General features: G+C 43.2%; 1 protein-coding gene across 1 annotated transcript in view; it reads left to right on the plus strand.

Annotated features, from left to right (window-relative positions):
* The window catches only part of LOC117829817 (SRC kinase signaling inhibitor 1-like), a 97,294-nt gene extending 85,047 nt beyond the window's left edge, over nucleotides 1-12,247 (plus strand). The window contains exons 18-20 of the mRNA XM_034707512.1: nucleotides 3,141-3,290; nucleotides 3,387-3,485; nucleotides 12,095-12,247. Coding sequence (XP_034563403.1) covers nucleotides 3,141-3,290; nucleotides 3,387-3,485; nucleotides 12,095-12,247 — 402 coding nt within the window. The remainder of the gene's footprint in view (nucleotides 1-3,140; nucleotides 3,291-3,386; nucleotides 3,486-12,094) is intronic.
* The last annotated feature ends 3,596 nt before the right edge of the window (nucleotides 12,248-15,843 follow it).

Raw genomic sequence — 15,843 nt, forward strand, 5'->3', positions numbered from 1 at the left:
GGGTGAGAGGGGTTGTCCAGGATGGCTCGCAGTTTGTCCATCAACCTCCTCTCAGCCACTGACTCCAGACTGTCCAGTTCTAGGCCAACCACAGAGCGGGCCTTCTTTACCAGCTTGTTGAGCTTGCTGGCCTCACCCATCTTGATGCCTCCACCCCAACACACCACAGCAATGAAGAGAGCACTGGCCACCACAGACTGATAGAAGGTCTTCAGAAGCCTGCTGCAGACACTGAAGGACCTGAGTCTCCTCAGGAAGAACAGTCTGCTCTGTCCCTTCCTGTAGATGGCATCAGTGTTGGTGGACCAGTCCAGTTTATTGTTTATTTGGACCCCAAGGTACTTGTATGAGTCCACCCTCTCCACTTCCTCCCCCTGGATGAGGACTGGGGCTGGGGGCCTCCTGTTCCTCCGGTAGTTCACCACCAGCTCCTTAGTCTTGATGATGTTGAGCTTCAGGTGATTGCTGTCGCACCACGTGATGAAGCTCTCTATCAGTCCTCTGTACTCCTCCTCGTCATCTTCACTGATGCGTCCAACGATGGAGGAGTCGTCGGAAAACTTCTGGAGGTGGCAGGAACCGGAGTCGAAGCGGAAGTCGGAGATGTAGAGGGTGAAGAGGAATGGCGCCAGAACAGTCCCCTGGGGGGCGCCAGTGCTGCTCGTGACCACCTCAGAGGTACAGCCATCCACTCTGACGTACTGCGGCCATCCAGTGAGGTAGTTCACGATCCAGTCTGTGTGATCCAGTCACATATGTAACACAAGACAGCATCCTTTAGCAATGGTCCAAATGTCTGCAGTTTTTACTGAGAGAACTCTGTGAAATGACCGCTTTGTTATGGAAACAGCTGTTGTATAAGATCTCTCAGTCTTCATTGAAACACTTTAACACAAAATCCGCCTGAAGACTTTCAATAACTGCAGATTTTTAAGCACAACTAAATCCTCAAACCCTATACCACATTTGAGGCAGATGTGTGTCTAACATGAGTCTGGTCCTGCTGGAGGTTTCTGCCTGTTAAAGGAAGTTTGTCCTTGCCACTGTAACTTGCTAAATGCTGCAAAGTGCTCTGCTCATGGTGGATTAAGATGAGATCAGACTGAGTCCTGTCTGGAAGATGGGACTGGATCTGATCCGGTTTTGATTTTGGGTCTTTGTTAATAATAGAAAATAGAGTACGGTCTAGACCTGCTCTGTTTGTTGTGATTTGGCGCTTTATAAATAAAGGTTGATTGATAATTTATGGCTAACAGTGATAAAACTTCATTCTCAAACAGTGTTGGTCATTCTGAAACAATAAGGCGTAATCAGAAGTGTTGATATACACACTTTATTTACTTGAGTGAAAGTACAGATACTTGAATAACAAGCCCTGAAATGTTCTCACAGTATAAAAGTCTGGCTGTTTCAGTGCAAAACTAACGAAGCATCACTTATTATTCTCGAGAAAATTCAACTTCAATCATTCTGCTGTTGAAACGTGTTAAATGCAGGCTGTAAAAAATGAATACTCAAGTGAAGAACTGATACATAAAAATCTACTTAATCACAGAAACAAATAATTAGAGGCAAGAAAAATACTTTTTTGAGGGAAGATTTTCATAACAGGACAAAAAAACACAGGAATGGATTCACTAAGAATCGCCTGCAGCCACTGATGTGCCCCCGCTCTCTGCTCCGTCTCAAAGTCCAATTCCCAAAGCATATTGTGCTCATCATACTCCAACCCAAACACAGCTCTGTGCAGTTTGCTCTTGTTTAGCGTCTGATTATGGAGGGGAACTGTTAGCATCTCCACTATATGCCAAAACCTGCCTGCTTAAAACTGATGAGTAAGACAGAGAGCGGACACTTCTTACCGGTGTTTTGGGAAGTTGATTCATGACAGATGTGACACAAACTTCAGTTTGTAACAAAGCTGAAGCAAACCGGCAAGAACAGCTGTCCAGATTTTTAAAAATACATAATAACTGCCTTAAAACATCTGGACTAAGAGTTCCCACATGTGCTGGGTTTGACCTTCATTTGTTGACATGATCACTAAAAGGTTTGAAGTGTCATCCTTCATCTGTTGGCTGTTAGGGGATTATTTTGCCTCACATGAATGCATGATCGTTTAAATATCTGCAAACAGCTCCAGCATGTAGAGACGCTGTTTCCTTAGCAGCAGTTTGAGGAGCATTTAACCCTTTGTGTGTGATTTATGAAACAAAGGATGTGAAAGGGTTAACTTCCTCCATCTCTTAATCTATTTTAAGCTCTGGAAACTCAGCGTCTAACATCTTCAGCCTCGTGTGTAATACCCTCTCAGAGTCGTGGTGTGAAAGACTGAAGGATGATCTGAGAGACAGTTCTGATTCTGACCCACATCTTAATGAACCTGCTCTCTCTCACGTGGGCTTCAGAGCGGTTCTTCCTGTACGCTGGGGGCAGTTTTCAGTCTGACTCTCAGGTGAGAGCGAGCGGCTGCTGAGCTACACTCTGCTTGATCTCTCTCTCTGTGGAGAAACCCGCTGAGTGGAGATGGTCTCCAGACGGACTGAAGTCTTCAAGGTGTCGGTTCATCGAAGTGATGGAGAGCTTCCTCTGGGACCTCGGACCTTTATGATTGAATAATGTCGAGTTGTTCCTTCTTTGATTCTTCACTCACGTAAAGTTCAGTTTGAGGTCTGAGTGGAAAAACTACTGAAGGATTCAGTCAAAGAAGGAAACAGGAAGAGAAACTGTTTCAGCTGAAATCATTTCTAACCAAGAAGAAAAATGAATAAAGAGTCCTGATAAACTCATTCTCTGTGGATCACTGCCGCATGTTGTTACATACAGTTTATTAGTAAGCAGTAAGCAGTGAGACTGATGGATGTGTTTTACTGGAGAAGTTACTGAGTATATGACGGGCAGTCTGAGAACTGTCACCAGTGAGTCCTCAGTGATATTTCAGTTATCAGCATGACGAGATGAGCAGCTGTTAAATCGAGTTTTGAGGTTCAGACAACCAAGACGGATCCTGCTGATATCTCTGAGATCTGATCCGAGCTCTGACAGTTCAGTCTCATTCTTTAATATTTATTTTACACCTTCCCTTTATTTAGCAGACGGGAATCAGTGGAGCTCTGACATCTTTATTCGTCCCCCTTTAGATGGAAGAAGACGGTGACCTGCCCAAGACTCTGGTGAAGCTGAGGCGGACCCCCTCTGACACCCCCCGACCCGCCTCCACCCCCCCTGTGATCGCAGCGTCCGGCATCCAGGACGACGACGACGAGGAGAGGATCATCGCTGAGCTCGAGGTGAGACATCATGATTCAATCACTCAGAGGTTTCATCTTCATGTTGTTTCTGTGATCACGTGTCTCAGTTTTTCACACACAAACCTCTGATCAAAGATATTTCAGAGGACGCCTGTAAAAGATAAAAAACAGGTCAGGACTCTACCAAAGGCTTCACCCACTCCTCCCTGCACCTTCAGGTCCTTGGGCAGAAAGGTAAATTAAAACAGTGCCTCTCTTTACCTGGCTCCCCTCTGGACTCTGCTTCTACTTCTACTGATGAATGCACTTTAACCCTTTTTATCCTCTTCTTCACTTCAACTTTAATCACTGCTGATATTAAACTGTTCACTCCTCTATGAAGGGCACATGTATGAATAAAATAAAGTCTTTACAGAGAACTTTCACTGTTTAAAAAGTGACTAGCTCAGTTCAGACATTTGATGTGCTGTAAAATCTGGTGAATAAGATGTATCTATATATTAGGGCCATTGGAGGAAAAAACAATAGAGGTGGAGAAGAATAATATTCTGAGATTAATGATGTAAATTTGTGAGAAAAAAAGTTACAGGATTAAAAAAAAAAAAGTCTAAATGTTTTAAGGAAAAAAATAGCACCTTTTAGGTGTTGTGTCAGCATGTAGGCCCCCTCATCCTGGCTCACCATCCTCTGGGTCCTGATCTCTACAGCCTCCCTTATCCAGCGCTGGTATTTGTCGCTCTCTGAGTGGATGACCTCAACCTTTTCCCGGTCCGTGGTGTGATTCTCTCTCTTGCAGCTGTCTGAGAATACAACTCAGTTCACTTAAGATAAAGTTTATTGCAGCATACAGTATTGTGTTTGGCGTATGGGCTCCGAACCTCATTACTCATCATACATTATTTAAATGCATACATTTAGGAGCAATGAGATAGGACTAACCCCCCTCGGAGCCCGCAGGTGGATGCTGTGGAGGAGGTGGGTACAAAGTTTGCACACAGCACTGAGCAGGACAGCAGGAGCACTTGCAAAGCAGAGGCAGAGACAGAGACGGGGAGACATGCAGCTTAAATAGACCGCCAAATGAGGATGTTGAGATCAGCTGATAGGGAGGATGATGACGTGTCAGTATGAATGAGCGCAGCTCGAGTTGTCTGCCTGAACTATCTTGCAGGCGGCGCTCCATTTGACAGGGGCCATGCAAAACAAAAACTGTCAAGCCAGAGTTAGCTATAAGCTAATTTTCATCTGTGGTCCCTGGGCAGGAAGATGTAAAGGAATGTACAATACAAATGATAAAAAAACATGCTAGCATTTAAAACAATGCATATGCTACTCAACACAATCCATCACTAATAAAAACACATTTAACGTTGCTTTTCATTGTCTCTAGTTGGATGCAATCAGATGATCACATGATTGTTTTTCCTTGATGAAAAGTTTCATTTTTTTTAGAAAAAGATTGCACATTTGTGAGAAAGAAAATGTTGCATAATGATAGAAAAAGGTTCCAAAATATTTTTTTAAAAAGGCAAATTTGTAGGAAAAAGTTTGCAAAATTGAGAAAAAGTTGCGAATTGGTGATGAATAAAATTTCACAAAAATTGTAGAAAAGGGGCAAAAAATTGCATTTTTTATAATTTTTCAGAAATTGTAGAATTTGGAAAAAGTCCCCAAAAATTTTTAGAAAAAGAGTAAATTTCTTGAGAAAAACAGTTGTCAAATTTTTTAAAAGTTGCAAAGTTTAGAACATTTAGCAAATTTATGAAAAAAAAAAAATATCCAAAATTGAGAAAAAAGTTGCAAATTCGTGAGGAATGAAATGTCACAAAAATTGTAGAAAAGGGGCTGCACGTTTTTATAATTTTTGGGAATTGATAGAATTTAGGAAAAGTCCCCAAAAATTTGCAAAATTTGGGATATGTGGCAAATTTATGAAAAAAAAATGAATCCAAAATTGAGAAAAAAGTTGCAAATTTCAAAGAAAAAACACATTTTTGAGGAAAACTGCTGCTAACTTGTTAACATTAAGTTTCATTTACAGAAATCTCAAACTGCTACAGGCACAGGAACATTTCTTAAAAGGAGTACTCCAAATAAGTTAAAAGCCTCTTTAAAGAGGAAAGTCTTTAAATGTTCCAAATTTGTGACAAAATAGAAGGTAACATTTATCAGAGTATCTCAGTGTGTCTCATATTGCATGACAGGCGCTGCTGCCAATGTCTGCCTCCTCAACTTCACTAGGCACGCACTTCTCAACCAGATTTAGCTTTTGATTATGATCATCCTCACTTGGTGTTCTCATGACATCAACAAATGTGTGACTTTAATCTCAGAATATGAAACTTCTCCTCTGATGTTTTGCATTGGTGTGACCAGTAAACCAGTAAACCAGTATAAGATGCAGAGGGAGGGACTGTAAGCAGAAGGTGGCGCTATAATCTACAGCCTCAGACTTTTTCACCCGTTTGGCTTGAAAGAAATTAAAAACCTGAATTCTTCTTTGTGTAGTTTCGTACCTAAATTCTATTTTAACTACTTCATCAGATAATCGATGTGTGATTGATTTAAACCATATGACGTCTGACGTGAGACATAATGTAGCATCATGTGACCCACAGAGTCAATAAAACAATCAGTAAGCCCAAACTTTGTTGATTTAAAAGAAACAGAACCAGGTTTTAATCCCCTTCAGGAGCCAGAGGGAGCGGTACATGTATTTGTCTTAGTACTGCTTCCAAATGAAGATTTCTATCCACACCAAAACAAACGTTTCTCTGCAAGGTCGTTTATTAAAAGCTATAGACAGGTTTTGCATCCTGACACGACCTCAAGCAGGAAGTTTGCAGCTCCAGTGTCTGCGGTGGAAAAGTTAGTGTGCTGCTGGTTTGAGTTTCTGACGCTGAGCTTCTCTTTCTCCCCGTGTTAACAGCTCCTGACCTTCAGCCTCGTCTCAAACACCGCCTCTGTTTGTAAAACTTGCTCTGAGTTTCTCTGCCTTCCTCCTTGTTAACCGATGCTTAAGCGGTGTGAACGCACAACCTTGTAATTGCTGGTGTGATGTGCGTGCGTGTGTGTGTGAGTCATTGAGCGAGGCAGATGATGTCTTTAGTGGTTTTTTTCCTTCCAGACTGCGAGCACTCGACAGCTCTGGTGACATTTTTAGCTGAGTAAAGAGCTCTTGTTTTTGTTGGAATTATCTCACAGCCGAGCCGAGCAGGTAGCTGTCAAAATAAAGGACAGAGAGGGGGGAGGGCGGGGGAGGGTGTGGGAGGGAGGGGATTTCAGGTTCAGAGCTGCAGACAGATTTTCTCTCAAAGAATCTATTTCCTCTCATGCAGGTGTTTTAAATTCTGAACCTGCTTTTGTTCTCTGAAGGCGTCGGGGCTCAGGGCTGTGTTTAAAGATCTGCTCATAGTGATTAATGTCAGCAGAGTAAAAACAAAGGCTCCTCCTAATATCGCTCATTAAAACTATATTTCCCCCGGCGAGGCGTTTTCATTACCTCTAACTATTCTGATTACACATTCAGGGAGGGTTAGGAACCTAAACTGGACACCCTGCGGGTCATTTCATTTGCAGACAAGACAGACTCTGAAAAAAACACAACAGGAGTGGAGGATTCTGAAGCAGTGGATACAATCTGTGTTTAGTGTGAGCTTGATTAGAAAGATTTAAACATTATTATAATTAAACACTTCTTTTAACTAAACCAGTGTTTCCTTGACTACAAACTTCCTGCAGTCGTCCTCAGAAGAGTCATGTGATGTTGTTGTGTCAGCATGTAGGCCCCCTCATCCTGGCTCACCATCCTCTGGGTCCTGATCTCTACAGCCTCTCTTATCCAGCGCTGGTATCTGTCGATCTCTGAGTGGATGACCTCGACCTTTTCCCGGTCCGTGGTGTGATTCTCTCTCTTGCAGCTGTCTGAGAATAGAAAACCTAGAATATATCTTTATTTTCATTGTAGATTGTACAACGAAAGAGCGGCAGAGATGGTTGATTTTAAGTTTTCTTTGTTTGCTTGTTGCTCTGACTCTTCTGAGGAACTCTGCAGGAAGTTTGTCGTCGGAGTCTTTTTGGACTAGAGTCGCCTGATGTTGTCTGTCAGCTGATTCATAGAGGTTGGGTCATCCTACGTGAAGCAGCAATCTCCGGTCGTGAGAATTGAAGCCCATGCAAGAGTGTAAAAAAAATGCAGTTTCTCAAGTGTCCACTAGAGGCTGGCTCCTGAAGTACCAGAAACCACATACACACCCTTCAAAGAAGACGATCTTTACAGCAGAAATAAACATGTTTACAGCCTGGTTCAAAAATGAGAGTAATCTGAATAATAATAATAATAATAATAATAATAAATTTTATTTAAAGGCGCCTTTCTCGGCACTCAAGGACACCGCACAGATAGAAATATATATACATACACGAATTTACATTAAAAGAAACAAAATCAGAGTCAAAAATGAAAACAATATAAACTAACAAGGGGTAAGAAAAAAATAGAAACAATAACAAAATGACAGAGCGATTGGAGTCAGACGGAGTAAGCGGTTTTGAACAGATATGTTTTGAGTTGTGATTTGAAATGGGGGAAAGAATCTGTGTTTCTGAGTTGAGGTGGTCATGAGTTCCAGAGACGGGGAGCAGAGCGGCTGAATGCTCGGCTCCCCATAGTGGTGAGACGGGCGGAGGGGACAGACAGGTGTATGGAGGAAGAGGATCTGAGGGAGCGGGAGGGAGTGGGAACATGGAGGAGGTCGGACAGATATGGGGGGGCGAGGTTGTGGATGGTCTTGAATGTCAACAGAAGGACTTTGAATTGAATATGGAACTGAACAGGGAGCCAGTGGAGCTGTTGGAGGACAGGAGTGATGTGGTGGATGGAGGGGGTTCGGGTAATGATACGGGCAGCTGAATTCTGGACCAGTTGGAGTTTATGGAGGGATTTGTGAGGGAGGCCGAAGAGGAGAGAGTTGCAGTAGTCCAGACGGGAAGTGACAAGGCTGTGGACAAGGATGGCGGCAGTGTGGGGGGTGAGGGAGGGGCGGAGATGATTGATGTTACGAAGATGGAAGTAGGCAGCTCATTTCTTGATCGTCACACTGTACGGGGGGGGGGGGGTTGACAGGCTTGAACACTGTAGCTGTTGGCTAGGAGGCTCAAAGCCCGCCTCTTTACCTCACACTAGCTCGACAGACGTGAGGTTGAGTTCAGCATTTCCAATAAGGCACCCGTCGACGATTATACAGTCTATGGTCCGACCTGAAGCGGCAGAACGATGCATACTCTAAATAGGACCCTGATTTACCAAACCAACTTCACTCTGCACTGAAGAAGACTTCAAACCAGAGGTTGAGACCATAAACTCATGAAGACGAGGTTTACTGAGGCACAGAGAAGTTAGCTCATTGTCTCATAGATTTCTCTACAACCTAACTTCTTTTTGCAACAAGTCGAGTCGTCTCGAGTTGTTTTCTTGTCACAGTCAGATTATCGAGTGTCCCTTTCACAAGTCCAACATTATTATTTTTTTGATCAAGGTGAAGTAAACATACAGTCATTTTCATCGTACAAACTTTTTTCTTTTTTCTCCCCTCCCCCCCATGTCTCATTACCAGTATCAGAACATAATTGCCAGAAATCAAAAGACAAAACATATGTACATGTACAAATAATAATAATAATTAAAGCCGCAAGCGGCGATGAACGGGCCCTCGCACACCTGCGAGCGCCGCCTACGCAAGCCGCCGCCACACGTAAACCGCCTCCTGATGTTTGCCACCACACGATGCGAAAACAAGATCTTAGAGTATATGCTGCCTTAGGTGGTGCAAATGTTCCAAGTTTTTGGCAGATTGCCAAGAAAACCTCAAACTTCAGAGTCTGCCATGCCCACAATTTTAGTCTGACCAGAATGCCTTTAATGGTTTTATAATCGTCAATATGTCTGCTATAGAATGTGCCTTGTTGGACTGAATCAGAGAAAAACTCTAGGAGGAGCTCTCAAAAGTATGCACCCTTATTCAGGCTTCATTCTTCACATTCAGAGCTGTATGTGCGTTTGATGCCCCGCCTCAACGCCTGCCACGCCCACATTTTTTGTCTGATCAAAATTTGTTCTGATAATTTTTTCTCGTCAAGGTGTCTACTATAGGTTGACCTTGGTTTGGACTGAATCGGAGAAAAGCTCTAGAAGTTAATAGCGTTAGTATGCACCCTTATTTTTCACGCCACTTTTCATGTTCAAAGCTAGGTGGCGCTCTTCCTGTTGAGTTTGGGATATGGGTGCAAGAGGCTTTTTTGTTCGTCCTGATGCCATAAATATGTGTAAAATCTTTCAAGCATGTAGCTCAAAATAACCCCACTGGGGAGGGTTTTTTGAAAACTGTAGGGGGCGCTAGTGAGCACATTTTTTCGACTTTTTTTGCGAAACCCACAAAATGTTGCAATTTTTCCCAGCACTGACGAGTGTGTTGGATGAGGTGAAATTACGTGCATTTTAAAGTCACAAAATTCCATTTTCCGACGTTTTTTTTTTATGCCCCGCCCCAAAGTCTGACACGCCCACATCTTTCGTCTGAACGGAATGCCTTTAATTTCTTTTAATCGTCAATGGGTTTACTATAGAATGTGACTAGTTTGGACTGAATCGGAGAAAAGCTCTAGGAGAAATTAGCAAAAGTATGCACCCTTACACGGACCCATTTTGGCCCATTTTTTCATGTTCAAAGCTAGGTGGCGCTCTTCCTGTTGAGTTTTGAATATGGGTGCCGCAGACTTTTTTGTGCGTCCTGATGCCATGAATATGTGTAAGATTTTTCATGCATGTAGCTCAAAAAACTCTATGCGTAGGGTGTTATTTTTACCTCTAGGGGGCGCTACAGAATTTTTTTTTGCAAGACCTATAATAACTTGCAATTTTCACCAGGCCTGATGAGTGTGCAAAAATATTCGCGCTTTCATTAACGTTCAGGGGTCCAAAACTGCAATCTCCTATAATAATAACCCTTAGGGTTACAATAGGGCCTTCGCCACCAGCGGTGCTCGGGCCCTAATAAAACATAAACACTCCTACATATATATACACATACATACCTACACAAAATACACGTACACATACATCTACACATTACACGCTAAGATCAATTTCGTCAGCACTTAGAGTTTCAAAGAAAGTCAAGAAAGGTCGCCAAGTGTCAAAGAAACTCTTAATTGACCCCTCTATGGTGTATCTTATCTTTTCTAGTTGGACATGACCTCTCTCACCCAGTGTCCATATACAGGTGGCCATCCTTCTTTCCATTTTTGTAATATCATCCTTCTTGCTAAGAGAGTACAAAAAGCTATCATGTTGGTCTGTTGTTTAGTCAAACCGATGATCCCCGGAGTCACTCCAAACAGGGCTAGAAAAGGACATGGTTCTAATGAAGTGCTACAAACGTTTGACAAGGTGTTAAAGCTGGACTCCCAAAAACTGTTCAGTGCAGTCCAGTGCAGACGGTGTACAATTTTAAAGGTGACATATCATGCAAAATGGACTTTTTAATGGTTCTCTACCTGAAATATGTGTCCCTGTCTACAAACCCCCCGAGAATGAAAAGAATCCATTCTGCCCCTGTTCTGATTTCTACACCTTTCTGTAAATGTGTGCTGAAACCAGCCGTTTCAGACTTCCGTGTTTTTGTTACGTAACAACAATATCCGGTCTGTAACAGGAAGTCAGAGCTCGGAGCTTGTTCAGCCCATAGACTGTATAAAATACAACTCAACCCCTCCTCTGTTTTTCATTCCCTGCACAAATGTGTGCTAACAAGGAGCTTAGGAGGGAGGCATGCTAGTTGTAGGCTGTCTTAATAAACACAAAGGTCAGTTTTACTCCCCACGTCTGCAGATTTGAAGATATAGTGGATGATTTTTATTTGTCATGGATAAGTGCTAGCGCTAATTAGCATAGCCACATAGCTACATGTTCGTAGCTGTAGCTGTAGCTGTGTACCAAGACACACGTCGACATACTGATGAATAAAACAACAAGAAACACAGAATCTGTGACCAATCCTTCAGAAAGGTCCTGCTGCAGGCGCCTCTCCGTCAGGATCAGATTCTGGATCAGATTCAGAGGGTTGAAGTAACGTGATCTCTGAGCAGCCGTGTATATTCAGCCAACATGTAAACATTAGATCAACGTGCTGGACAGCCGAGGCACATCCACTTCCTGAGGGGGCGTGGTCAGAGGGAAAACAGAGTGTTCTGAGGAGGGCTGAAGAAGAGGGTTTTTCAGGCAGACCAAAATCTGATTTCAAAGTGTTTTTTTGAGCATAAACTTTAAAGACATGTTTTGGGGACCTCTTAGACCAATATATGTTGATGAAAAAAGCGTGATATGTCACCTTTAAATTGAATTACTACGTGTTTAAGACAAATATAAGAAGAACAGATTCTGTCAATTATTTTTTGCCACAGTTCTTCTGACATTTGTTGACCTAAATCACCCTCCCATTTATTCTTGAGTGATGCCAGAGTCATGAGCTTATACTGTATGTGTTCAACAGCTGATAGATTATACTAATAACTCGTTTTGAATATGTTTTTTTGACTAAAAACAAGTACAACATTTGCATCTTGTAACCTTCCTAAAAACTAAAGATTTCTTTACAATATCGCTAAAACTAGCAGATAGTATGTACAGCTTGGTGAATCACATACACAGCTATGTCTGGATCTATGATGTGCTACTCCTGGTACAGATGTTGAGGTGTGAATGACAGTTTTGTACATCCGTCCCTGTGAAACCGCTCTCATGCAACGTCCAGTCCTCTGAATATCTGTCTCCTTTTTGCCCACAGAACAGCAGCAACTCTCCGGGCCCGATCAAGGGTCCCACCGTCGCAGCCAGACTCAAACATCTTCAGCAAGGCAGCCTGGAGAGGCCAAAAACCCGCAAGCAGAAAGAGGACTTCCCCAAAGTCCAGGGCCAGCAGCAGGTATTCCACTTCTAACAGCTCCACCTCTGACGCTGCGTCTGCTTCTGACTCTCCTCTCTGCTGTCACTTCACACCGAGCTTTCCTGCAACTCCTGCGAGATCAGACAAACTGTGTAGGCTGAACCAGCAGACAATGAGAGTACACAGAATCCAGAGGGGGGGGGGGGGGGACTATCTCCACAAACCGTGATTTTTACCAGTTCTTGATGTGTGTTTTGACATTTTGAGTTACTGGATCTAACCTAGCCTGCGTAGAGATCACGTTTTTGTCGTGCGAGTATGTCGATGTTTTGATTTCCTGATGACGGTCTTTGGTGGTGCTCGTGACTGATCCAACTAGCTTTATTACAATAGTCACATCTTCTCAGACACATCCTCTGCCTCCATTGTGCCGCACAGTGTTCAGCAAAGCCACGGAACGATTTCATATCTCAGAGCTGAATTAATGAAGTTTCACCATGATCCAGACATGTTTTCTTTCATCTCTCGCTCTTTTTCATCCAGTAATTATCCTCTCACGCTGCTTCTTCTTCTATCACACATCCTTTAAATCTCAAGGTTAGCTGCAGAGAAGTGTTTGAACGTGTCGGTGTGGCTGGCACCGAGCAGCTGAGAGGTCCACACTCCAGACAAGAGGCCAATCCATTAAGCTAGCTTTCTCAGAGCTGCCTTTTAACAGCTCTGACGGTTCATGTTATTATGCAAGAAGACGAGAAGGTTAGCCGGAGAAGCTGTTTTTGTAGACGAGCTATTCAGTTTAATGAGCGCAATAAAGATATTTATAAATGGTAAAAAAGAGAGGCAGAGACGGATGGATGACTGAGAGCAGCAGAGGAAAAAACGACACATGAAAATATGAAGTCCTGAAGATTTAATAAGGAACAGTGTGCAGGATTGTACTTCAATTAATCCCTCTACTTTTATAATAACAGGATTGTTTATTTATCCATGATTAGCATAGAGATAATGTCAACAAACACACACTGATCAGCCATAACTTTAAAACCACCTCCCTCACATTGTGAAGACCCTGTTCATCCTGATCCAAGAGAAAAAACTGGACTTGGTTGAAAGTCTTGAAGATGTTACATTTGGAAAACAAACATCCCCTTCATAGCAAAGAGAGCTAGCTCCATCAGCTCCATCAGCTCCATCAGCTCCATCAGCTCCATCTTAAAGGCACAGAACACTCATTAAAGGACAGTAAAGTTAGCACCTACGACTCAATTATGAAAAAAGATGGTAACGACTCCAGAGAATCAAAGTCAGCATCCCTGGAAACAACAGCCCTTATAGAGACTCTGTGTGCACCAAGCTTTATTATCACACCTGAGTGACCTGATCACGAGGGATGAGCCTGAAATCCAGGCGTAAACAACCCAAGCGACTCACTTATGAAGGAGGATGTGAACGACTCCAATAGACACTAGGACAGAATACACCTGGTAACAAAAGTCAAAGCGACTCATCTACAACAGAGGATGTGGACGACTCCAGGAGTTACCAGGACAGAGTACATCTGGTAACATCAGCCCAAGTGACTAACATACAACAAAGGATGTAAGCGACTCCAGGAGTTACTAGAACTGAACACACATGGTTACAACAGTGACTCAATAATGAAGGAGGATGTGAACGACTCCAGTAGACACTAGGACAGAATACACCTGGTAACATCAGTCCAAGCAACTCGCCTACGATAGTTGATGTCTGCGACTCCAGGAGTTACTAGGACTGAACACACATGGTTACAACAGTGACTCAACAATGAAGGAGGATGTGAACGACTCCAGTAGTAACTAAGACAGAATACACCTGGTAACAACAGTCCAAGCAACTCACTTACAGCAGAGGTTTTGAACGACTCAGGAGTATTTAGGACAGAAGACACCGGGTAACAACAGCTCAAGAGAATCACCTACGATTGAGGATTTGAACGACCCCAGGAGTAACTTGGAAAGAATACACCATGTTACAACAGTCCAAGCGACTAAACTACGACAGAAGACAGTAACGACTCCAGGTGTAACTATGACAGAATACGCCTTGGAAGAACAGTCCAAGCGACAAACCTACGACAGAGGATTTGAACGACTCCAGGAGCAACTTGGAGAGATAACACCTAGTAACAGTCCAAGCGACTCAGTTATGAGAGAGGATTTGAACGACTCCAGGAGTAAGACAGACGACTCCAGGAGTTACTAGGACTGAACACACATGGTTACAACAGTGACTCAATAATGAAGGAGGATGTGAACGACTCCAGTAGTAACTAAGACAGAATACACCTGGTAACACCAGTCCAAGCGACTCACTTCCAACAGAGGTTTTGACCGACTCCAGGAGTATTTAGGACAGAAGACACTGGGTAACAACAGTCCAAGCGACAAACCTACGACAGAGGATGTGGACGACTCCAGGAGCAACTTGGAGAGATAACACCTAGTGACAATCCAAGCGACTCAGTTATGACAGAGGATGTGAACGACTCCAGGAATAAGACAGACGACTCCAGGAGTTACTAGGACTGAACACACATGGTTACAACAGTGACTCAATAATGAAGGAGGATGTGAACGACTCCAGAATACACCTGGTAACAACAGTCCAAGCGACTCACTTCCAACAGAGGATTTGAACGACTCCAGGAGTATTTAGGACAGAAGACACCGGGTAACAACAGTCCAAGTGACAAACCTACGACAGAGGATGTGGACGACTCCAGGAGCAACTTGGAGAGATAACACCTAGTAACAGTCCAAGCGACTCAGTTATGACAGAGGATGTGAACGAATCCAGGAGTAAGACAGGAGACACCTGGTAACAACAGTCCAAGCTACTCATCTGTGACTAAAGGTTCCAGGAGACACTAGGCCAACATCCCTTGTAACGACCTTCCCAATGACTCAGGGGAGATGTAAACGACTCCAGGAGAAGTAGGTCAGCAGTCCTGTTAAGACCGCCTGTAGAGAGCGATGATCATTAGCATGCTTTGACCCACAGAGGTTTAAATTCCCTGATAAAATTCAACCAAGTCCAGTTTCCTTTTGGATCCATCTTTGGATTTCTGGGTTCCTTCTCACTCTTTGAGTAAAGCAAGAGGTAATAACGGTGTGTTTATTTTATCACAGGGATCAAATTATTTTAGCATTCCTTTGCTCCTAATCCCTCCATCCACAAACACAGACTCGAGCACAGCAGCTGTGACTCGATGCCCTGCGGTGTGAACTTAATTCGTATCACTGACGCCTCGACTCGTGAGCGCAGAGTCGCCCGGCAGCGACGTGTGGAGGTAAAGAAAGGTTCAGCATAATACCAGTGTCCTCCTGGAGACAACCAGTCATGCTCCATTTCTCCCTCCGTTTCTCTCCACTTCAAATCAGATATTTCAGGACTTCAAACACAATCCAGGGGAAACCTGTCAACAGCTTTCTATTCAGCATTATATAACCAAGCGGCTACAGGCTACATGAGAAAAGAAATGTCAGTGAAGAACAGAACTACTTTGTCTTGAGACTGCACGGTGGAAGAAGGAGAAACTAAATCAGATGTTTTTCTTTATGCTGAGATGCACCATCACTGAGTGTGTTTGTGTAAACAGCAGGTTAAAA

This window comes from Notolabrus celidotus, chromosome 18 (assembly GCF_009762535.1).
Source record: "Notolabrus celidotus isolate fNotCel1 chromosome 18, fNotCel1.pri, whole genome shotgun sequence".
NCBI lineage: Eukaryota > Metazoa > Chordata > Actinopteri > Labriformes > Labridae > Notolabrus > Notolabrus celidotus.